General features: G+C 49.6%; 7 protein-coding genes across 7 annotated transcripts; 2 read left to right on the top strand and 5 right to left on the bottom strand.

Annotated features, from left to right (window-relative positions):
- Nucleotides 1-1,547: 1,547 nt before the first annotated feature.
- Nucleotides 1,548-5,900, top strand: PC9H_000418 (uncharacterized protein; the record flags this gene model as incomplete). Its single annotated transcript, XM_036770074.1, has 8 exons — nucleotides 1,548-2,309; nucleotides 2,372-2,642; nucleotides 3,098-3,864; nucleotides 3,927-4,194; nucleotides 4,776-4,858; nucleotides 4,982-5,080; nucleotides 5,153-5,536; nucleotides 5,601-5,900. 8 exons carry the CDS (start codon nucleotides 1,548-1,550, stop codon nucleotides 5,898-5,900), a joined length of 2,934 nt encoding a protein of 977 aa, XP_036635919.1.
- A 2,438-nt stretch (nucleotides 5,901-8,338) lies between these two features.
- On the bottom strand, nucleotides 8,339-10,636 carry PC9H_000417 (uncharacterized protein; the record flags this gene model as incomplete). The annotated part of the gene is made up of 13 exons (XM_036770073.1): nucleotides 8,339-8,343; nucleotides 8,398-8,440; nucleotides 8,514-8,673; nucleotides 8,745-8,804; nucleotides 8,879-9,000; nucleotides 9,084-9,307; nucleotides 9,370-9,444; nucleotides 9,510-9,599; nucleotides 9,657-9,742; nucleotides 9,804-10,009; nucleotides 10,056-10,076; nucleotides 10,129-10,205; nucleotides 10,264-10,636. 13 exons carry the CDS (start codon nucleotides 10,634-10,636, stop codon nucleotides 8,339-8,341), a joined length of 1,542 nt encoding a protein of 513 aa, XP_036635918.1.
- A 919-nt stretch (nucleotides 10,637-11,555) lies between these two features.
- Nucleotides 11,556-12,596, top strand: PC9H_000416 (uncharacterized protein; the record flags this gene model as incomplete). Its single annotated transcript, XM_036770072.1, has 4 exons — nucleotides 11,556-11,723; nucleotides 11,854-11,957; nucleotides 12,018-12,449; nucleotides 12,497-12,596. 4 exons carry the CDS (start codon nucleotides 11,556-11,558, stop codon nucleotides 12,594-12,596), a joined length of 804 nt encoding a protein of 267 aa, XP_036635917.1.
- A 23-nt stretch (nucleotides 12,597-12,619) lies between these two features.
- On the bottom strand, nucleotides 12,620-13,780 carry PC9H_000415 (uncharacterized protein; the record flags this gene model as incomplete). Its single annotated transcript, XM_036770071.1, has 1 exon — nucleotides 12,620-13,780. One exon carries the CDS (start codon nucleotides 13,778-13,780, stop codon nucleotides 12,620-12,622), a length of 1,161 nt encoding a protein of 386 aa, XP_036635916.1.
- A 1,674-nt stretch (nucleotides 13,781-15,454) lies between these two features.
- PC9H_000414 (uncharacterized protein) lies at nucleotides 15,455-17,570 on the bottom strand (the record flags this gene model as incomplete). The annotated part of the gene is made up of 9 exons (XM_036770070.1): nucleotides 15,455-15,679; nucleotides 15,739-15,778; nucleotides 15,835-15,905; nucleotides 15,952-16,179; nucleotides 16,232-16,650; nucleotides 16,705-16,790; nucleotides 16,845-16,918; nucleotides 16,978-17,240; nucleotides 17,297-17,570. 9 exons carry the CDS (start codon nucleotides 17,568-17,570, stop codon nucleotides 15,455-15,457), a joined length of 1,680 nt encoding a protein of 559 aa, XP_036635915.1.
- Nucleotides 17,571-18,956: 1,386 nt separating this feature from the next.
- On the bottom strand, nucleotides 18,957-20,567 carry PC9H_000413 (uncharacterized protein; the record flags this gene model as incomplete). The annotated part of the gene is made up of 1 exon (XM_036770069.1): nucleotides 18,957-20,567. The coding sequence occupies one exon, from the start codon at nucleotides 20,565-20,567 to the stop codon at nucleotides 18,957-18,959; it is 1,611 nt and encodes a 536-aa protein (XP_036635914.1).
- A 341-nt stretch (nucleotides 20,568-20,908) lies between these two features.
- PC9H_000412 (uncharacterized protein) lies at nucleotides 20,909-21,700 on the bottom strand (the record flags this gene model as incomplete). Its single annotated transcript, XM_036770068.1, has 4 exons — nucleotides 20,909-21,009; nucleotides 21,058-21,162; nucleotides 21,214-21,314; nucleotides 21,366-21,700. 4 exons carry the CDS (start codon nucleotides 21,698-21,700, stop codon nucleotides 20,909-20,911), a joined length of 642 nt encoding a protein of 213 aa, XP_036635913.1.
- Between the last annotated feature and the right edge of the window lie 434 nt (nucleotides 21,701-22,134).

Below are 22,134 nucleotides of genomic sequence, written 5' to 3'. Positions count from 1 at the left end.
TGTTACGATCACCAATGAACCTCTTTATGACCCTCCACGGCTCCACCTTCCATCCAACCTCGCCCGTCAAATGTTCGTGTCGCCATCGATATCATCAGTCCTCGAGTTAATCAACCTTCGTCCGACTCTTCCCAAGCTTCCACGGGTTCACCTCGCCTCACTTCATTCTCTTATTCTCTCAGAGTGTCCTCAGTATACTTCCCACACCCTCCACATGCCCCCCTTATCCCTATCTATCGTGCAACCAAGCAACCGTGATTTACAAGGCCACGGCGCAACGGCTGACATGTACACCCCCCGAATTTCCCTTTTTCCAATTGCCAAACGGAAGCATTGATTCGAGTCCCTATGTTGAAATACCCTGACGAGATCGGCCGACGGGCATATCTATAGTTTCAAAATACTTGAAGATGCACATTGCTAGCGCTTGCGCCCGCCTCCACTGCCGGTGCCGTATATGGCGCACAGTACACTCTGTCCAACTTGAATGATCTAAATGATATATGATCAGCGCGTTGATTCATTCCCCTCAAGCGAAACCGGGCTCTACGCATCAACATATATATTGATTCAGCGATGTCTGCAGTGATACATTGATACCTAGACATCCCCGCATGGCACCTGCGCTTCCTCATCATTGCTAATTATCAGGCAATCAAGCCTCAGGAGCCTCAGTAACTCCACGCCTCGACAACTTGACGGATGCAAAGTTCGCCAAGGCTGCAACCCTAGCACCTCCGATCCCACTACCGATCAAGTCGACAACGAATCACAACTAGCCAACAGCTGCGTGGAGTGCTAGGTTTCATTATCTGAGCTGAAGCCCCACGCTCCATCCTCCCCCTTCCGATGATCATCCGATCAAACAGCCATTCCAAGATACATTGCGGATTCTTCGGTGCGGTTGCACGATGGAGACGATGCCCCATCTAACCTGTCTAGCGGTACCCGCGGTGCGCCCGTAAACCAGCGGCCACTTGTTACCACTACACCCACGTTCACCCCTTCACTTGTTGATGAATTCATTAAGCAACCATCCTCTCCGAGTCCATACAATTCGGGGGTTTGGGGCATGGTGTTGATATCGAGAGGTCCATATCATTGGGACTACCTGAGTTCAGAGCACAGTTGTAAAGCCAGCAGCCAGACCACCCCAGAAAAAAGCTCCATTCTTCATCCAGTTCCATAAGAGAATCGTACTATCAAGATACGTACATATCCAGTTATCTTCTCCGTTGAATTCACAAGCAACACTGGATTATCAATGGGCGTCGAGACGATCTGATACATTCAAGTGATATTGTATTTTGATTCCGCAACGGTAGTTAAGTATCATGCTCTCTGGAAGCATCCTAATATGAAGCTGCATGCTTCCTGGATATCAGCCACAAATGCGACCACGAAATAGAGGGAATACTTAGAATAGGAGTGACTCATGTCACACGGACCGTTACTTAGCGCCACAAGCCTTGTTGCTCAGTATACCAGTGGTACGGTCTTCGTCTGCAGTGTGTAGATCTTACTGAAACACTATTATCTAGCTCTGCATGTCCCAACTACCGAATGAGCTTCTCCAGGTCATCGTGACCTACTCGGAACGCAAGACGTTGTTGAACCTCACCGTCATATCCAAGAGAATCAATGCGATGGCCCTGCCCATTCTCTATCGAGACATAACTTTCCACATAAAGGATGAGCTTTCAATCTCTTTGTTGCGCCACAACATACAGGCCAACCGTGGTATCAAGTACACGAAAGCCTTCGCCATTTACTTCTTTCCATGCTATTTCGAGGGTTACGACGAAGTTCGTGCCAATGTCGACTGCATAATCCCGTATCTAGTGAACGTTAGGCGCCTCTGCTTGACTCGCCAGTCTGCCAGTCCTGGCGTATTGTCTCGACTCCCCGCTAGCGCGCAGCTTACCGATCTCATCTTGGATCATACCCACTGCTGGAAGGATCTACCACAATTCCTTTCGTGTAATCCTACGCTCGAAGCTATCGCAATCCACAACAGCGATAATAATGGCCGCGTCATCGAATTGGCAGCTAGCAATCTCCCGAAACTGCGCACACTAGAGATCACTTTCAACGAATTGGTGCATATCAAGGGCCCCATGCCTTCGGTGGCCAATCTCAGCGTGCATCCCTTCCCCTGGAGCGGGAGGGCAACGGGGCACGTCGTCCTGAATTTTCCCTCAATATGTAGCCTATCCTTGCCGCATGCCGATCTTCCAGTGGTATTCTCCTTGGCGCCGTCCCTACCGAATCTCGAGTTTCTCCGAGTGTCCTTTGGCAATTCTGATGTGGTACGCATTTGCTACACCGTCAACTGTTGGTCAATTGTTCCCTCAACCCTTTGCATACCTAGCGCCCGAATGCATCTGACTTCGCGGTGTTCCCGAAATTGAGATATGTGAGATTTGTACTGCATCGGTTTAGCGACGAAGGCCTTGCTCTCGAACTCTTTCATGCCGTGCAAAGCTTGGTCATCATGGAAGTATGCAATCATTTCAAAAATCTGCGTTGGGTCAAGAGTTCCGCCGCTCCTGAGGAGGGGGGTGACACCCTCAACGACAGCAAACCGATATGGGGGGAGTGGTGGGTTAAACGTGCGAGAGAACGCATAGAAGAAGCCCTGAGTGAGTAAATTTTGTCCCTTTTACTCGATGAATAACAGAAAATCAGAGGTATAGACGCAATGCAGTAGTGCGAACGCCCGCCTCATTTTGATTCTTACAACCGCCATGAATAGTTCCTGAAGTTCCGGGCATTTCTTCCCCTTAAACGAAGTTCTGACGACATCTGAGCACGCCCACATCGAGTTTGTGAGAGATACGCAGTTAGAGAGATGTGTAATAAATGGACCGATTTAACCATACATTTCAACCGATACATTTAAATAATCCCGACGCCCGAGGCCTGAGGTAGAGAATAGGGGTGGCTCCTGTGACAACTTTTGCAAGCACCCTTCAAGCCGCGAGTCACTTCAAGTTGTCACTTGGTACAGCAAAAGCCTGGGTGTCGACTGTCGACACCATACAGCTGGTAAAGCCTCTCCCTGGGGTGTATCATCATACTAAACAGTATTCATTAGTTCCAATGTCTCAACTACCAAATGAACTTCTGCGGGCCATCGTTGCCCTTTTTGAACGCAAGACGTTGTTGAACCTCACCGTCGTATCCAAGAGAATCAATGCGATGGCCCTGCCCATTCTCTATCGAGACATAACTTTTCGCATAAAGGATGGGCTTTCGATCTCGTTGTTGTGCCGCGACATACAGGCCAACCGAGGTATCCAGTACACGAAAGCCTTCGCCATCTATTTCTTTCCGTGTTACTTCCAAGGATTTGATGAAGTTCGTGCCAATGTCGACTACATAATCCCTTATCTAGTGAACGTTAGGCGCCTCTGCTTGACTCGCCAATGCGCCAGCCCCGGCGTGTTGTCTCGACTCCCAAGTACCGCACAGCTTACCGATCTCATCCTGGATCACACCCACTGCTCGGAGGATTTACCACAATTCCTTTCGTGTAATCCTACACTGGAGGCTATCGCAATCCACAACATCCAGGAAGACGGCCCCGCCATCGAGTTGGCAACTAGCAACCTCCCGAAACTTCGTTCCCTGGAGATCACCTTCAACGAATTGGTGCATATCAGGAGTCCTATGCCTTCGGTGGTCGATCTCACTGTACTCCGCTTCCCCTGGAATGGGAGGGCAACGGGACATGTTGTCCCGAATTTTCCCTCGATATGTAGCCTATCCTTGCCGCACTCCGACCTTCCCGAGGTATTCTCCTTGGCGCAGTTCCTCCCAAATCTCGAGCTTCTCCGACTGTCATTTAGCAATTCTGATGTGGTACGCATTCAATATACCGTACACCGCTGGATGATTTTTCCCTCAACTCTTTGCATGCCTAGCGCCCTAATGCATCAAGCTTTGCTGTGTTCTCAAAATTGAAGTACATGAAATTTGGACTGTATCGTTTCAGCGAGGACACACTTCCTCTCGAACTCTTCAGTGCTGTGCAAAGTCTGGTCGTTATGGAAATATCTCATTATTCTAAAAATCTACGTTGGATCAGAGGTTCCGCCACTCCCCTTGAAGGAAGCACTCTCAATGGTAGCAGACCGATATGGGGAGAGTGGTGGGTTGAACGGGGAAGAGAACACATAGAAGAAGCCCTGAGTGAGTATATTCTTTCCCCGTTACTCAATGAGTTTCACAAAATCGAAGGTATAGACCCAAGGCAGTAACCGCGCAGTGCAAAGGACTCTACCTCGTTTCGAGCACAACAGCGATCATCTGACATCCCAGAACCGAACCACTCGAAATCCCGCACCACTCACGGGCCTATCCCGCTCAAGTACCAGACCATCGATTCTCGCCGTCGTGAACGTACACAGTTGTCGGTCAACAAACCAGAAGATGATTAGATTGGTTCTGAAATTTCGGATATTTCTCTCCTTTCACATGCCCTCATGCGGGCACCTGGGTACGCCCGCATCTAGTATTATCTCTACCCAGCTAGAGCGATGCGTAATAAATACATCGATCTTCGCGAGGCATCAATACATCTGATCTCAACGCAACCCTACCAGAACGAGGTAGAGAATAGGGGTGGCTCCTGTGTCAACTTCAAGATAAGCGCTTTCTAAGTTGGGCGCTTGAGATTTGTCCACTTACAGTGAACAGCCTTGCTGTCCATAATACAGCTGGTATGGCCTCTTCCTGCGGTTTATCGGTCTTACTAAAGCGTTATTCTCTAGTTCCAATGTCTCAGCTACCAAATGAACTCTTGCAGGCCATCGTGGCCCATTTAGAGCGCAAGACATTGTTCAGCCTCACCGTCGTATCCAAGAGAATCAACGCGATGGCCCATCCAATCCTCTATCGAGACATAACTTTTCACTTAGAGGATCATCTTCCGATCTCCCTGTTGCGCCGCGATATATGAACAAACGCAGGTATCCAGTACACGAAGGCCTTCGCGATCTATTTCTTTCCATGTTACTTCAATGGTTATGGCGGAATACGAACCGACATCGACTACATAATCCCGTATCTGATAAACGTTAGACGCCTCTGTTTGACTCGACAATGCGCCACTCATGGAGTACTGTCTCTTCTACCAACTAGCTCACAGCTTACCCACCTCATCCTGGATCACACCCATTGCTCGGAGGATTTATCACAATTCCTTTCACGTACTCCCACGCTGGAAGCCATCGCAATTCACAACGGCGAGGTTCACGATTACATCATTGAATTGGCGGCGAGCAACCTCCCGAGACTTTATTCACTAGAGCTCACCTTCAACGAATCGATACACATTCAGAGTCCTATGCCTTCCGTGGTCAATCTTGGTATGCTGGGTCTCGGGAACATAGGCGCAAGCAACCTTCTCTCGAAATTTCCGTCACTACGCAGTCTATCCCTCCCATTAAATGACTTTGTTACGGTACTTGCTCTGGCACCCTTTCTCCGCAATCTCGAGTTTCTCGAAGTGTTTTCCATGCACCAGCATTCGGTACGTGTACTCACTGTGTAGTGTGTTGCTGCGTTGAATGACGGCCGACAATCTCTTTCCTTAGCGCCCGACCGCATCAAATTTTGCCGCATTCTTAAGATTGAAATATGTGAAATTTGGGATGCTTGTTACGATGGATGCTTTTCCTCTGGAACTTTTTGATGCTGTCCCAAGTCTGGTCATTGTGGACATGAGCAATCCCTGTATCACTCTACGTTGGTTCAGGGATTCCCCCGCCCCCCTTAAGCACGAGCCCATCGCCAATGACGCATACCTGTGGGAGGGATGGTGGGAACTCGTAGAAGAGGTTACAGAAGAGGCCAGTGAGTCGTCATTTCTTTACTCCACTTCCCAATCCCAATGACTAATTCAATATCCGAAGGCCGAAAGAATACATCCAAGACAGTGACCCCCTAGTCCGAACGGCTTCAGATTATTTTGATGCATCTAGCACCGCCTTCATCTCTGGTCGCACTATTCACTGTCCATCAACGCTCATTGCCGTAAACACTGACCAGTTGTTGGACTATCCCAAACCCCACACCGAACCAAGTACTGATCTCAGCTCGCAAATCTTGACACATCTACGTTTTACTCATATATACTATTAACACCCGCCTCCACGGACATATGGTGTAATAACTCTATGGTTGTGCCAGAATGATGATTCTCCCTCAAGTGGCGCCATGTTTTGTGCATCATCGTATCGTATTGCTGTATTTATTACTGATTGTCAGACTAACGAAAAGGTTCAGAGGTTATGATGTGGCCAGCGTGGCCGGTGACTCGAATTCTCGACCCCTTGGCAAGGCGCACGATTAACTCTGTTAGGTATCCACCTTCTTGTGTCGGGGATAGGAGCCACCCCTAGTCAATACCGGTACGCCCTCGCGACGACGGTGTTCACAACCACCGCGGCTCTAATATCTACTTGTTAGTCCCAAATGCCTCAACTCCCAAACGAGGTTCTGCTAGCCATTGTAGCCCTCTGTTTGGATCGCAAGACATTGTTGAACCTCGCCGTCGTATCCAGAGTAACCAATGCGATGAGCCTACGATGCATCTACCAAGACATAACATTACCCTTTGAAGATAATATGTCGTCTCGGATATCAATGTTACGCCGCGATGTGCACACGAACCCGGGTGTCCAGTTCACAACCACCTTTGCGATCTATTTCTCGAAGCACTGCTTGCATTATGAAGAAAGCCGAGCCCACATCGAACAGATAATCCCTTATCTGGTCAACCTTAAACGTCTCTGCCTCACTCGTCAAGCCACCAGTCCTGGCGTTTTGTCGCTTCTCCCCAATAGCGTACGACTTACCCATCTTTTCTTGGACCGCGGCACCTGCTCGGAAGGGCTTTCTCGCTTTCTTTTGCGCCACCCTGCATTAGAATCAGTCTCACTGATCAATGACGATATCCAAGGTCACACCATCGAGTTGGATGCCAGACATCTCCCAAAGCTTCATTCACTAGCAATTGCATTCGATGAATCCGTCCATATCAAGAGCCCTATGCCTTCGGTAGTCAATCTTAGCATGCTTAGCTGCGGCGTGTCATGTGGACGTAAAGTCTTGGATTTTCCTTCGCTAAATAGCCTATCGGTGCAACAGTTCGACCTTCGCGCAGTACTCTCTTTGCGCCCTTCCTCCAAAACCTACAGTTTCTTCAAGTGAGGTCCCTGAACATCGATTTGGTTTCGATACACGTAGCCGCCTTCGAATCCTATAAATCCTTCAGGCCATTCACTAAACCCAAGCAACCTACATCGGACGGCTCCCGGCTACCGATCTGGGGTGTATCTGACCTCCAACAATTCAAATTCAAACCTTGACGTGCGGTGATGTTACTCCCTGGCGCCTGCACTGACCAGGGGATGTATTTAGGGATAAGGAACGCCTCGAGGCACACGACAACATCCACTGTGCATCGTATTCTGACCTGATAAGCTATTTCCAAATACCTTCTGTCAACCCTTCGCCATGATACCCATCAACCCAGCCCATTTTCTCTCTACTCAGTGCAACTCTTAGCTTCTGATGCTTGCATCCTGGGTGCATCGCAGTCGAATTTCTGCAACCCCGGACGAGCATGCGTCTGTTCAACATACCCTCCCACCACCGTCGGCGTTGCACATCACCGACACTTACGTTGGTCAAGCGCCTTACAAGCCCTTCATCTTGCCGTAAGTGTAACATACGTCATGTAGGTGCCTTCCGACGCAGGAAGGGACCTTTCTTCTCAGGTTGTAAGCACCATTGTAATCAATCAGATCATGTCGCGGCTCCCAACCCCGAGGCTCTGAGCCATTGTTAGGTATTATTATGCTATGAGTACCTTGTGTTAACCAACTGTCGAAGTTCTTCTCAATCTATTCCCGAACATGAACATTTACAACACGTTCCCCCCCAATATTGAACTTCAGGGCAATCGCTACGTCTCTTAACCTTAGCCTAACCCCTCTCACTTCCTTCTTACTTCTGTTTGTTACCAACGAAACATTACGTCCTCGTTTCTGCCGTCACTTCCGCACTCATCCAAAAGTCGCATCGCTCGATCTCCTCCTGCGGCACTGACTCTACGAATGTATTCGTATTTATCACATCCTCACCCCCCCTTTCTATAACAATCCGCCTATGAGCGGTAGTCGTAGTGTTTGATGATGATGATGAATTCGACGCGGACGTGGAGGCGAATGGTTCCCAAGTAGGCCGGGAAGGCTCATTCTCTGAAGAGGGGTTGCCCGAAATTATGAAGGATGTCCAATATCCAATCGCTTCTCTGGATAGTCGGGTCTCACTCTATGTACGTTGGCTGAGAGATAGCGTCTCAATGAACAGGATCGGACCACGTACCTCGTTTAATGCCCTGAAAGAATCTAGGGCATTGGGTAGCCGCCTGATCATGACCCACACGTATGTCAGCAACACATTCAAGAGATCGAAATCGTTAGCGAGTGACTGCGACTTACACAGTACCTGATAGATTTCGAAAGCAGGTTTGGCCTCAGCTTAACATATGATAACAAGGCTTGGTCTGACTGACCGTGGAACAGGTAATACAGGTCAGACGTATGCATGGAGCCTTGATATGGCTTGCGCTCCCACCAGACCATGTGTGGGGAGTTCCATCTATAGTTCGAGGACACGAGGACAAATCAGGTCGCGTTATAAGCGGGCTGAGAACCGAAGCATATACTGACCTAAATGAGAAGACATCGTCTTCGCCTCGACTGGCCAGTTTCCGGGCAGCAAGAATATCACTGTGGAAGAGGGATCGCAAAGTCAGATCATGCGTATTACAGTAGGAGTAGGGTCTGAAGAAAATAGTACGTACAAGCACCCTAGAGTGCTATCTTGGAACATCTGTGCGCCGCGTTCGTATTCATTCGCGTATGGGCTCCCAGGCGTACCAGGTGGTGGATATAACTTGAACGCCTTGTCCAATAGTCCCGCTGTCTAGATGTCGAAAGAAATTAGTACATAACCCCCAATTCAACTACATACTCGTAAGCGTAGTGATCCACAAATGTTCCACTCACAAGGTGCGGGAAGAGGATCCTCCTTATATCCTCCTCCGACTGAAACGCCTCAGGCGCAGCGGCGATCAAAACACGCACATCATCTGTTGTATGCCCGCCCATGAAGTCCACCTTCTTGAACTTCCCAGAATGGAGAAGGTGGGTCGGTAAGCCGGGCAAAAAGCCGCCGGGACCTTCTATCAACGGGGGATAGGACCCCTTGTTGATGGCGCTGGCAAGTGCACCTGAGGCGGCACGTTAACTCCAGAGACAAACTGTAGATGAGCGGTTTACGTTTACTACTCACCTACGGATGCATTGCGAAGGCACTTCATAATCTTGGCATTTGACCCAGTACAGCCTACTATAGAGGCAACATTCTCTAGGATGAGTAAATGGAAATTAATGCAAGGTCCTCCTGTAGGAGACCGGGGAAGGCGGGCTTACTGAATGTTGTTTCTGCTTGCTCCGTAGTGGGAAACAATCCAAAGGCTCCCGATTGCACGATACCTCGTTTGAAATGAATCGGTTTGGACCCTAGTTGCTCAGAGACTTAGATTATAAAGTGAATTCTCAGTTGAGAGAAGCGCTTACCGCCGTATGCCATCATCTGTGCAAGTACGCTGCCGCCACCAGCACTTTCGCCAGCAATCGTCACTTCGTCAGGGTCCCCTCCGAAGCTACATATCGGTTGCAGGGCATTAGACAAGTTGTTCTATATGAGAAACCATAGATGCCTACCGGTGTATATTCCTCTGGACCCACTCCAAGGCAGCGCGTTGGTCGTGGAACCCTGCGTTCATGTCACCATCGGCAGCGACGGCAGCCCCGCCAAGGAATCCAAGGAGGTTGAGGCGGTATGTGACGGATACGGCAATGAAACCCTGGTTTTGGGCCACCCAGTGGTAGAAAGGGAACCCAAATGGCGACTGAATGCGATGCGGCAGCTACATGTAGTCACCCATCGTGATACCAGCAAAATGGCCGACTCACGTCCGCAAAATAACCTCCCCCCTTGGGTTGTATTCAGTCGCGGGCACAAGAATACGCGACAAGGCGGACGCACGTGGAAATATACAAGTACGGGAAGTCTGCTTGCCTCGGATGCATTCGAGGGCTTCCACACGTTCAACGTCAAACAGTCTATATACACAGGTCGCGTGAGTGAATCAGGAGTAATTGCAATGTCGAATCTGTTCACCTTCGGATCCTATGCCCACCTGCGCGGTCTGCTGGATGCAAGGTGCGCCCCAATTCCTTGCATCTGATATCCGAACACGAGCTGGGTCCCTAATCGTTTCGTCCAGTCGCTTCGGAGCTCTGAATCGAAGGTCCCCCACGGGAGGCTGAGCAAACGGTATACCCCCGTAAAACGTCACCGATGTATGAACTTCTCCCTCGGGAGACGTATCGTTCCCGGCAAATGCTGCATAGCCTAGGTTGACGACGGGTCCAAGGGGAGAGGATAAGGACGGAAGAGGCCCTGTGTGCACGCGCGACGAGGCAGACGCGGTTGTTAACGCCGGTTGTATAAGACCAAGAAGCATCGATAGCACCCATTTTGTGACAACCATGTTCGCAGGAGCTGCGCAGGCGTAGAAGTCAAGTGCTTGCTGTTCCCTCGTCCTCGCCCTCGTATTTAAACTGACCGCCGGTACTGCATGATTAATCATAAGACTTGAGCAGTACGATGTGTGTGCCTGCGGGAGCAGAAAATGTCAGAATCTGATTCTGATACCTACATTAGCCCTGCCTTGAGTTGGACTAGTAGGGTTGCTCGGCAGCGCCGCCAGGCCCAACGCGTCTAATCCTCCCAAATTTGATTCTATCAGACGTTGAGGAACAGCACCGGACGTTGTTGCGCCAGGATATCCGGCCCCGGCATTTATCTGAGCCAATACGCGTAAGTATCCCTTCGACTATTCACCTATTTGCGGGGGCCTTGTGCATTCTTCAGTTAAGCAGACTAGATAGCTAATTATGTCTTCGATTTCGGCACAGCGCTTGTCGTAATAGAATTAAAGGTTGTGCAAGATTGTGAAGGAGGTGGTGAACTGGACACCGAGGTTCATGTCTATATCGCGGCTTAACTTGGAGATCGGGCTAAAATTCAATAAACCCAAGGTTACGGCTTAGTAGAGGGGCCATCGCATGAGTTCTTTCGGATACGACGATGAGGTTCCGCAACGTCTTTCAGTAGGCCACGATGGCTCGCACAATCTCGTTCCTAGTTCTGACATTTGAAGCTAGAAAAAGGTTTCAGAGACATCTATACACTGTTGCATCAGAGCTGTACCTGGCAGGTAATAATTGATGCTGGTATTTCAGCTTGAATAGAGTGAGCTTGCACGCAAGACTGGCTGTGATAGTTCCTCGGCGCGCTGGTGAAGGAAGGTGTAGCACCAGTCCACTTCGTTGTGCAAATGGCCGTGGGAATTTGAACTTGTTGATCTTTGGCGCCTAAGCCAAAGGAAGGTGACCTCTCCTTCGTGAATGTCATTTCTGCAGTTCGCTACGACCTCAAAATGCATCCGCCAGACCTTCTCGTTCCTTTCTAGTAGATATGACTGCTCCAAACGGACGCTATCTATAACATCAAGAGCGGAGAGCCACTACGAGACCCTCGGTGTACCACCGGAAGCTAGCAGGGCACAAATCAAGGTATTCATGCTCGATCCTTTCACAACGCCCCCTTCCGCTGCTTAGAATGATAAATAGTCCAACTTTTACAGAGTTTGTCTCCAGTTTAGCGTTGGGCTATCGGAGTGTGCTTACAGTGTGCCGCTCGAAGCTTAGCAAGGAGCACCACCCAGATGTCGCGAAAGGCCCTGGGTCAGAAGCTGTATTTCGAGCAGCATCAGAGGCGTACTCCGTACTGAGTGACGATCGTCAACGGTAAGGCGCATACAATGGTCACAATTTGGTGGATATGACAGGCCTTTGTATGCATTACAGGCGTGCATATGATCGTAAATTGCAACAAGCACGCGCGGCTGCAGCTGCGGCTGCACAACCAACGGCCCCGAAACCTTCTCGTGCATATACCTACTCAGAATGGCAGGTCAAGCGAAGGAATACCGTCCACTATGCTTGGGAGTTCTCTTCAAGACCGAATTCATCACATCAGCACCGATCACCGCCGCCAGGCTGGACATCTCCGCGACAACATTCTCCTGCTGGCCATTCTCACCCGCAATCACACGGAGGTCATTATACACGGCCGGGGCAACGACCGCAGACGCATGCTCAGCAGCAAGCACACATGGAGAAGCAGCGTGCAGCACAGGCGGAGAGAACGCAGCTTGAGGGCGTGTCTACGGTCTCTAGAGCTGGTATCGTAGTCTTTACTTTGATCATGGTTGCCGTGACGGGCGGGATACTTGCCGAGTAAGCTAACCGCTCTCCAAGTAGAGTCATTGCTAACCTTCTCGAAGGCTCAGAGGTGAATTGAGGCGGCCCCTCGAAAGAGAAAAGTCGAAGATAAATAGCTCATTGCCCAATGGAAGCCCGTCAAAACCAACACCCAGCACATAGATCCATACATTGATTTGATACATTTACTCCAATTCCACAGCGGTGCCCAAAGTCGTTTCGTTCTGCTTCGCTTTCTCCCTCGCCAGCCGACCTTTGCCCCTCGCTCTCTCGACCTCTGCCCAAAGCACGCGGGCTTGATCGAAAACTGTTAACTTTTCATCATACTCCTTCTCGAACCTTGCCACCTCCGTAACAAATCTTTCCTTCCCGTTCTCTTGGCTAAGAACAGAGCGTATACCGGCAAAGAAGGCATCTAGAACGGTGATGTTGTGCATCACGAGCAAAGTATGTGATGACATCTCATGGGTGTGCAGTAGGTGGTGTAGATAGGCACGGGTATACGGCGGAAGAATTCTGGAACCCTCGACTTTGGCGAACGAATCAAGTAAACTGTGTGATATGTGGGAGGTAGGGGCTGAAGGCGAGCATGCGGCACACGGGCAGGCCGTTGCAAGGTCCGTAGCACTAGCACCATCGAGGAAACACGAAGCCAACCTCGAAAAGTCAAGTGCATAACGTGTGTCGTACAGGTTGTGTCCGATATCGCGTTTCCCATGCGCCTGCTGCAAGGTATCTAAACTTTCCTCGCCAAAAGGGAATTTGAAATCCAACGCAACACCGATATCGGCAGCTCTTTGTGCCCAATGGGCGTCAAAGAGGTCTACCCCAATGTCACGTATGAATTGCAGAACCTCGTGGGGGCAGCTGGTGGAGTTGACCAATCGCACTTTACTCTCCGGAAGAGGAGCCAACGAGGCTTTAAGTAATGGAATGAAATCCGCAATTTGTGCTCGGATGGGTCGTGTAGTATTGCCTTGATCAAGATCATCATCTCCAACCACGTCGCTAATCGTGTTTTCGGTCTTCAGTGAGAGACGTAGGGGTACGAGATCGAAGACATATCCGAGTATGCCGTCATTCAAATGCTTCAAGGGCTTGAGTAGCTCGGCTTCTTTAGCGTATAGGGCTTCTGCCAATGTTTCCGCGAAGGCCTTGCGTGCGGGAATGCTTGCACCTCCAGCCATGTGGACAATTACATTCGGTTGAGCGACATGTTCTTCTCCCTCGTGTACGCCGTTATCCGAGGGTCGAAGGATATCAACGAGCCACGCAGCAGACCGCTCGAGGCTTTTCGTCGTTCGTTTTTGGGAATACGGGGGAGGTGTGAAGGGGATATCAGACATTGCGAATACGACGTCAGGCTTGCATTTTTCTACATGAGATCGCCAGTCGCTGGATGTGACCTGCCACTCAGAATCGGGCACATTGGTTCAAGACTTTTTCTGTAACTCACTTTCCGCACACCCCTTACACAGTACGCAGAGATGTGGTTTTGACCGTTGGGTGGCATTTCGCGTCCGTCGTGTGGGTCTCTGATAGACATAGAAAGCAGATTTCGTGACGGGTCATAGCCCAAAAATTTATGCAGTGGATGAGGGCCTGTTTGATATGTCGGAATCGGGGGAGATTGTTCTAGGCTGTGATGAAACGGCTAAAGAGGTAAAGATGCTTTCGGCTTACCGATACAATAAACGGCCGACTTACAATGTCTCAAATGGAATATTAGCCCATCGAATCGCTTCCGTCGACTGACAGTGATCCCGAGATAGATGCGGAACAACGCCTCGAGACGTTGAGGTGATCAAGCCTGGGGTAGGGATTGTGATAGTTTGTCCTCCAGGACGGATGAGAGTCAGCTCGCCCACTCGCGTCTCCGGGGTGATCGACGCGAGGTTGAAGGATATTGAGTGCATGGCCTGAAGGGTCCGGCAGGATGACTTCGGAATAAGAGAAGACATCGATGAGATTGAAAACATACATTGTTGGTCTACGCTGATCTTGCCAAACAACTATGTCCCCTGAAGCCCCCTAGCCCCTAGTGAAGAGGGCTGCCATGCTCAACAATAGTATAGGACAATATTCACGGAAGTTAAAGGTCAGGTATACAGTTGTCAGTCCTCATACAAGAATGGAGTCAGCGATGCGAACACCTCGTCTGAATATGTAAGGCGACCAAGGTATACGCCAGTACCGAGCGCCTGTGGGGAAATTGAGGAAGTGGGTCATCCTGCCACGCACCTTTTGTACAAGGTTTGTGCCTCCAGGTTGGATTCAGGATAACCCACTGAGATTGAAGGTGAAAGAGAAGCACAAAAGAGAAATGCACCCCCTTCACCACGTTAGAGACTATAACAGCCGCTAAACCCCTCATATTCTGCATGATACAATACTCAAGTTGAATACTACCGACTGGGGAGCTCGGAGGAGTAAGGAAGGGTTCTCTAGACCCAGGGAGCTCGAGAAGGTCATCAAATGGCAGAGGACCTATTCCACTCCATGCAAGCACATCACGAGGCAGAATTGGATTAGGGAGTTCAAGCGGCGTTAGCGTTCTTGATTGGACAGTGGAGCCAGAAGAGCCAGCTACAAGAAACTAATATCAAGGTATATGATGTACCAAACACACGAATATACTCATTCAAGACCACCACAGGGTCATCACTGGATTTGGTACCTGCACCAATACATATATGGTGAGCACCGGAAATGGTTGATAATGGAGTGGTGACCTACGTGCATTTATGTAAACAGGTTCACGCTAAATCGGTTCACGCCTCCCCTAGCAAATAATAGGATCATTTGTACGAAACTAACTACAGAGAACAGTCCTAAAGGTAGTAAATATATGAAACGCAAGCAGGAGCGTCGCTCTGCGACGGCTACAGTAATCAACGTTTAAATACACGGTGAGCTAAACGAAAGAACGCGCAAGATCAGAGTCCCACAGTAGCCAAGACTAGTCTGCAACGTTAGTCAATCTGAAGTAGTGTAGTGGAAAGCCAATGGAATATTTACGCTCAAACAGGCGTCGCGTCAACAGCACGAACATTATGCCCGAACACATAAAAAGGCCAGAAAGCCCGATAATACCAAGCGCCTCGAGGGAAATTCTTGAAGTAGTTTTCCACCTGGATCGCCACGAAGACCCAGATGATTACCAAGGTAAGAGGGATAGTAAGGATCAAATAGACGATTAAGCTAGTTTGTGCGTCGAAGACAGCTGAGTTTATGCCAAATATCCCCTATACAATGAAAGGCCGTTTAAACAGTCAAATGAACTTAAAAAGCACTGAACACGTACGGCCATTACCGACGCAGGTAGAAATAACATTGTAAGGCGACTAGGAGTGAAGTATCATGTTTCGGCTTCTGGGGTTGAATATCAAGGAGGGCTCACGAGACTTGCATCATATCTCTGCTATCACGAACTGAAGCTTCCGCTGCTCTATCAGCAGAGTGACTATACATCTACGTTTCCAATCAGTTGAGTTCTCGATATTCAGAGAGGGCGTACTATATCAATAATATGTTTTGCTCGTTCTTCGTGCATCTTCCTCTGAAATTCGAAACGTTGACATTCCTTGAGGAGCTTCTCGCACTCTGCCATGACGATGGCGTCCTTGGTATTGGTCTTGATTGCAGCGAGAATTTCTCCGAACCTCATCAGAAGGCCTTCGCTGTGAAGAATGTGGGCGCGGAGGACGTGCAACCGTTGCGCGGTCTGTGATTTAAATACTGTTTCCTGTGAAACATGACGCGTTATTAGTTATGGCGCATAGTCCAATCCAACGTACCATGCTCCCGATGAACGTATCAACCGCTTCAGAGACCTCATCCCAGCGCCGCACTGCGTACCAGAAGAACGGCAATGGAAGGCGTTGGGAAATATCACGGCCCTCTGACTGGTCTTGGAATCGAGGTTTCCAGTAATTGTTCTCAATTGTCATCTTCATGCTTTCTGCCACGTCCCCGGAGTGTGCGAAGGACAGGATCGTCGGTATACCGTCTACCTCCTTGATATGGAGCAACAGCGAGTCCATGCGGATGTGGCCCTCTGGATCGACGCGGGGTTGGTTTATACTCGTGTATAGGTAGGATGGCTTACTTCGATAATTGTTGTCTATTACTACTACATTCTTTTCTGGGCACTGGTCAATGGGCCCTTCTTGTAGTAGCCATAGTCCTAGAGGGCGCCGTGGAAATCCGAGTTGAACTACGTTCACATGCGTTGTGATCGAATACATGACGAATAAAGGGAGTGACTTACTGATCATAGTTTTATCCCTATGCTCAAATGGAACTGGCTTGGCTCTGAAGGGCATGAGAGCAAGGGGGTCAACCTCGTATCCATTACTTCAGATGTTGTCAGCAGATCGAACTTTGAAGAAATATGTTGTAGTATCGAACCTCTCGAGATCTTGGGCGACTGCGGTAGTCAGGCTCGGTGCACAGACAACAACTGCGAGGTTTCTAACTTCAATCTGACCAACAACATTACTATGTCGTTCATGCAATACATGGCTACGCCCATGAGACTTACCTGTTCTGTCCTCTGCACGTCTGGGTCAGGCTTTAGGTCTGTATTGAAGCTTGCTATGAGGTCGGACGGAGGGTTGGCAAGTGTGAGCTTCGTAAGTTGCTGAGGTTGCTGGGGCTGTGCTTGTTGTGCTTGTTGTCCTTGCTGGCCGTCCTGGTCAAATCCCCCACTTTCAAGGAGATCCCAGAACTCCCGAAAACCTTCCCATGTCGGAGAGTACTTGCTCCAGGCGTCCTTTGAAATTGGTACTAAACGGTTAAAGTAGTCTATCCGCAATTTGAATACCGCTGAATATGTCAAAAGAAAGCATCTTGGTACATACCACGATCCGTAGGAAGATATATTGGACCATCTGGATGACCATAGCGGGCAAAGCCAAGGACGATACCGCTATCGATAGCGTTCTCTCTATGATTAATTTGGGTCCTTGACGACGCCAGTGAGGAAGGTTTATGATTGTGTCCAGCATGCGTCGGCCTGGTTTGGGTTGAAATTCCCTTCTCCTGCATGGAGCCAGCTTGAGAAGTCATATAGGGAACGAGGTGGAATACGTCGAGGTTAAGCAGGTAGTCAGGCAGGGTTGAAAAGTAACCCATGAATGGGATTTGCAGAAGATAGCAGGGGGGTTAAATGTATGTATGGACCACAGTGCAGCCACGCTGTATGTGTTAAGTGACAGGATCAAACAGATGTGACCTCTGGCCTGTGGTCAATAGGCGCAGTGGAGGAGCAATATAGTAAAACGTCCTGGAATTCAAGGGTCCGAGGGGCAGGCTGCCAGTGTTCGGCTTCGCCCTCTTACTACGAATACTGCGAACGGTGAGGTGATGTACTCTGTACCCATCAAGAGACAGCGTGTAATCATATATTTGCTATGTGGAGATGACTCGTGATATGGAAATCCGCGAGGCGTTCAGCTGGGAAGAAGCGTCAATACATCCGTGAGGTAGTGTTTCAGTCACACACGCACTACTTCTCCATGGATTGTGCCAGCCGGTTGGATCGAGGGTGACTCAGCTATTTGGAAAGGTGAGAAGGAATGACTTCGCCATGTTGTCAGCTTCAGCTTTTATGCAAGCGCTACGAAGTGTTTCCGTTGTCTTCTGCAAGGGGCGATATACTCTTCGAACAATCCGAGGAACGGACCGTGTAGACCTGGAGAAAGAAACAATGGAACCTCAAGAGCCCTCGGCTCGGAATGTCAGAGAACCTATTTGCGCCACACGGAAGATGCATAGTGCGATCCGGGAACGAGGCAGGCCGAATATGACTGCTGAAGCTTGAAGAGGCGCTGATATGTGGGACAAGTGGGTCAAATTAGGATATATTGGAAAACCAAGTGAAGCTCACATCGCGACAATCTAGACATAGGAAGCAAAAACAGTCCAGCATTCCGCGGTGGAGTGACGGTCACTGGAAACCACTGGCGCCGAAGTAAAGTTGTCGGCCTTCAGTTACAAACGGATGCCGAAAGACCAGCTCCCGACCCGGGGCTTATGGACATTATGGGCGTCAGTAGTATGAATGATATTATTCGATATTGTAGTAGGAAGTAAAATTACGCACTTTAGCGGCGACTCAGCGTCATGTCACATGAAGCATAGGTATTATCAGTTTGAGAACAACGTGAAACACGCCTTCATGGGTTTGCCTGACTCTCGGAGACACTATTTAAGCGTCAGCAGGACCGATTTGATAGACCATCAGCTTAAAGTAAGATATGAATCCTTACTTCTCTATATTGTGCCAATGTACATATGTGGAATATGGACTAGAAATACAACTTCAATATCAAGGTATATCATGAGAACGAATGACACTACGTAGCGTATCCAATTGTTCGTGAATGATCGTGTCGTGAAATAGTCGTGAAAAGGCTGGTTGGGTGCAAATAGGATTATCCGAGAAGAGGGCAAATCGTGGAGGGATGTATGGAATCGTAGATGTAGCTCGAGCCCCCATAACAAACGTTTAATGTCGTTTTAACGCCCATTAGATTGCATACTAACCATATATGAGACGGGCACATTCTGTGTCTGCATCATCGGAATATAATGAATTGCTTCATTCTGCATCCCACCCTCCATTGGAGGTTGGTATGACACATAACCGTGCGGATAAGTCGGTGGCCAAGCACTCCCTTCCTGAGTGTTACTGGCCAATCGGGCTTCCGAGTCCACCATGTCAACAAAAGCATCGTGATCGTTCACGTACGTCTGACTGTTGTTGTTGAAAGGAGTAACAGGTTCGGGGGAGCCCACAGAGCGTGCGAGATCAGGTTGCGGCTGCTGGGGTTGACGTTGCTGTGGTGTTTCAGGCGGAAATGGAGGAGCGCCCGGGAGAGGTGTAGCAGTGTTGGTATATGGTGTTCCTTGTTGATCGGCAGCGCTAGTTGCCTGTGCTGAGTACGGGAAGGGTTCGATTTCAGGCGACTGGCTACTAGACGACCCCGACAGCAAATCCACTGTCTGACGTTCCGAGTTCCTCCCAGTTCCACCATACCACGACAACAAAGGTCTAGGAGCCGAAAGTGTCTTTCGTCTCTTAAACACATTGCTGAAATCGCTGCTCGCACGACTGCTGCCCTCGCTACTCCCAGGACCATATGTATCCCTTCTGGTATAACCAGAAATCTTCTTCCTCGCATCCTTTGGGATATAATCTACCGTCACCCGTTCTTCAGAAACCCACGGCAGCCTATTGACGGCCTTGAAGAAGTCCCCGATGCGTTGCATGTGTGCATGGAAAGACATGAATGAGGGTGCAGGAGCAGGGGAGGACATTTTAGCGTAGTCAGATGCGGGACGAGGTTGCACGAGAATAGGGCTTCCTATCGTTGGGGGAACGAAGTACTGATTCTGCGTAGTATGGGTATGGTTCTCGTCATGACTGACGACGGTAGAGTCCTCGTCACCGTGCGCATCACCAACACGATCATCCGAGGCGGCGGCGGGTACAGAACGTTGAAGATCGTCTGGCCTCGAGCCAAAGTAGTACTGTCTCGAGGGTACTGGCTGTGGGGGACCAAGGGGGACTCCGGTAGATGTAACGAACTGAACCGTTGCGGGACCAAGCCTTTGAAATGCAGAGATATCATACCCTGGTGGTTGATAGATACTCTCTGGGACGGCTGTGGTAGTAGGTTCCATTGTCGGTCGCATATCAACCTCGGGTGGCCGATCGCGACGCGTTGGGGGGCTTTTAGGCCTAGTAGTGGGGTTCGTGGGTCCACTGCTCGTGCGAGCGCGCTCCCTTGTCGATGCCATAGCTGTCTTGATCCCACCTAATATGCCCCCAACCATTTCCCTTGGACCTCTCGAGTTTGCATCTGTGTCGTTCTGACGGCTCTGGCTCTGCGCTATCCCAATTTCGCCAGCATTAGCTTCAATGTACGGTACATCAGGGTCAATGTTGAACGTTTGACGGCCCGTGTGATGAAGGTTCTCAGCAGTGGGAGGCTCCGGGGGCACAGATCTGTTTGCTTCTCTCCGAAGCGATGGCGACGGTGCACGATGGGGTGTATGTGTGGTACCGCTCTGTATATAGGATCGATGTCTATTTCCAGAGGCTTCCGGATTGTGGTGGAACTCCATGAGGAACCTGAAGTAGTGGATGGCGTCCCCAATGATCCGTCACAGAGGCAGAAGTTAGAATACTGAATGAGTGGGAAGCATAACACAGGTGTGTTGACGTCGAAAAGTCACTTCGGTTCGGTGTGGCGGCGTCCTTTGTTTGCCTAAAACGTGGCGTACAAACATAAGCCTACTTCCCAGATCAGTGTCAAAGGCTCGAAAGACTGATTGGAAATTGTTGTCTAAGTTGTCCACTGGGTCCGGTACTTTATTAATTTAGGTGGTTTTTCAGAATGATTGAACGTAAGAAAGTGGTGGTCTGTGCGTAGTGGTACATATGGAATTTGGCTGATAATGCCTTTTTACACGTTCCAAATTTGGTTAGTGTTGAAGTCGGTGCACTTCCAAGTCTGTGTCTGCCTACTATTGGTGAGGCTTCCATCCGTGAGATCAAGGCAAAGTCCTGTTGGAAGATATTAGATAAGTTGCTTTCGAGTTTAGGGATTCGTACCTTTGTTAAAGAGCGCAATGCGATTATCGCCGGTGTAGTACCACTCTTGAGCAGGGAGGTTGTCGAAGCACGTCCATATCTTCATACCAACGCCGTTTCCAGGTCCTAATGAAAGGCAAGTCAGACCAAGAGAGTACCGTGAGGCGCATGGCTTACTGCTTCCAGCATCTAGGCAGAAGTTCGTGCCCGCAAGCCTTACGTGCGTTTGCCCTCTGGAGATTGCCCACTTCTGAGCGCCCGTTCCGTTGCAGTCATAACTGTACGTACGTAAATGAGTAAAGCTTGAATAGAAAATGTAGGGAACATACATCTGCACTGGAGTACCGTTGGCGAGTGTGTTTCCGCGCACGTCCAAACACTTGTTGCTACTGAAGTTCGGGTGGATCTGAACACCGGCCTCGTTTGGTGGGAGTGAAGTGGTCGGCGCAACTGAGGAAGAAGTAGTGGTTGTAGTGCTACTGGTCGTAGTGGAGCCACTGGTGGTTGTGGTAGCGGTCGACGTAGTTGACGTAGAAGTAGAAGTAGTCGAGGTCGAGGTGGTCGTAGTCGTAGTCGTAGCCTGGCGAGCGATCAAGGCATCCATGTCGATAGCAGAAGCCATCGCCACAGCAGCAAAGAACACGACGAAGAGTTTAGTTAACATTGTAATTGTCGCCGGTTATTTGCTGCTGGGTGGACACGTAAAGAGACGAGGAACTAAAAAGGTGCGGGACGATGTTAAGGTTTTAAATATCCGTTCGTTGAGAGAGGAGTTGATCACCCCTACTAGTGCGTCCTTCACGGTTAGAAGTGCCCGCTCAGAGAAATGCCCAGAGACTCGACGGGCGGATGCTAATTCGGTCAATATGCATCCGCCTGAGCAGCCGTCGCTGTGCAACCATGGCTATCACTCCACAAAAGAAGAGCTGCGGTGTGTCATGCCCGCCTAACAGCCAAACGGACGGTTGCGGAGTACAGCTGACCCATCTCAAAAATATGAGTAGGGGGTGTATGATGTGCAGTGTACGATTTGAAGGACGCACTGCACTCGTTACAGCCAAGGCCATGTATAAGCACCGTTCGCATCCGCTCTTCCGC

The sequence above is a fragment of the Pleurotus ostreatus genome, assembly GCF_014466165.1.
Source record: "Pleurotus ostreatus strain PC9 chromosome Unknown scaffold_1, whole genome shotgun sequence".
NCBI lineage: Eukaryota > Fungi > Basidiomycota > Agaricomycetes > Agaricales > Pleurotaceae > Pleurotus > Pleurotus ostreatus.
This window is presented reverse-complemented; position numbering and strand designations above follow the sequence as displayed.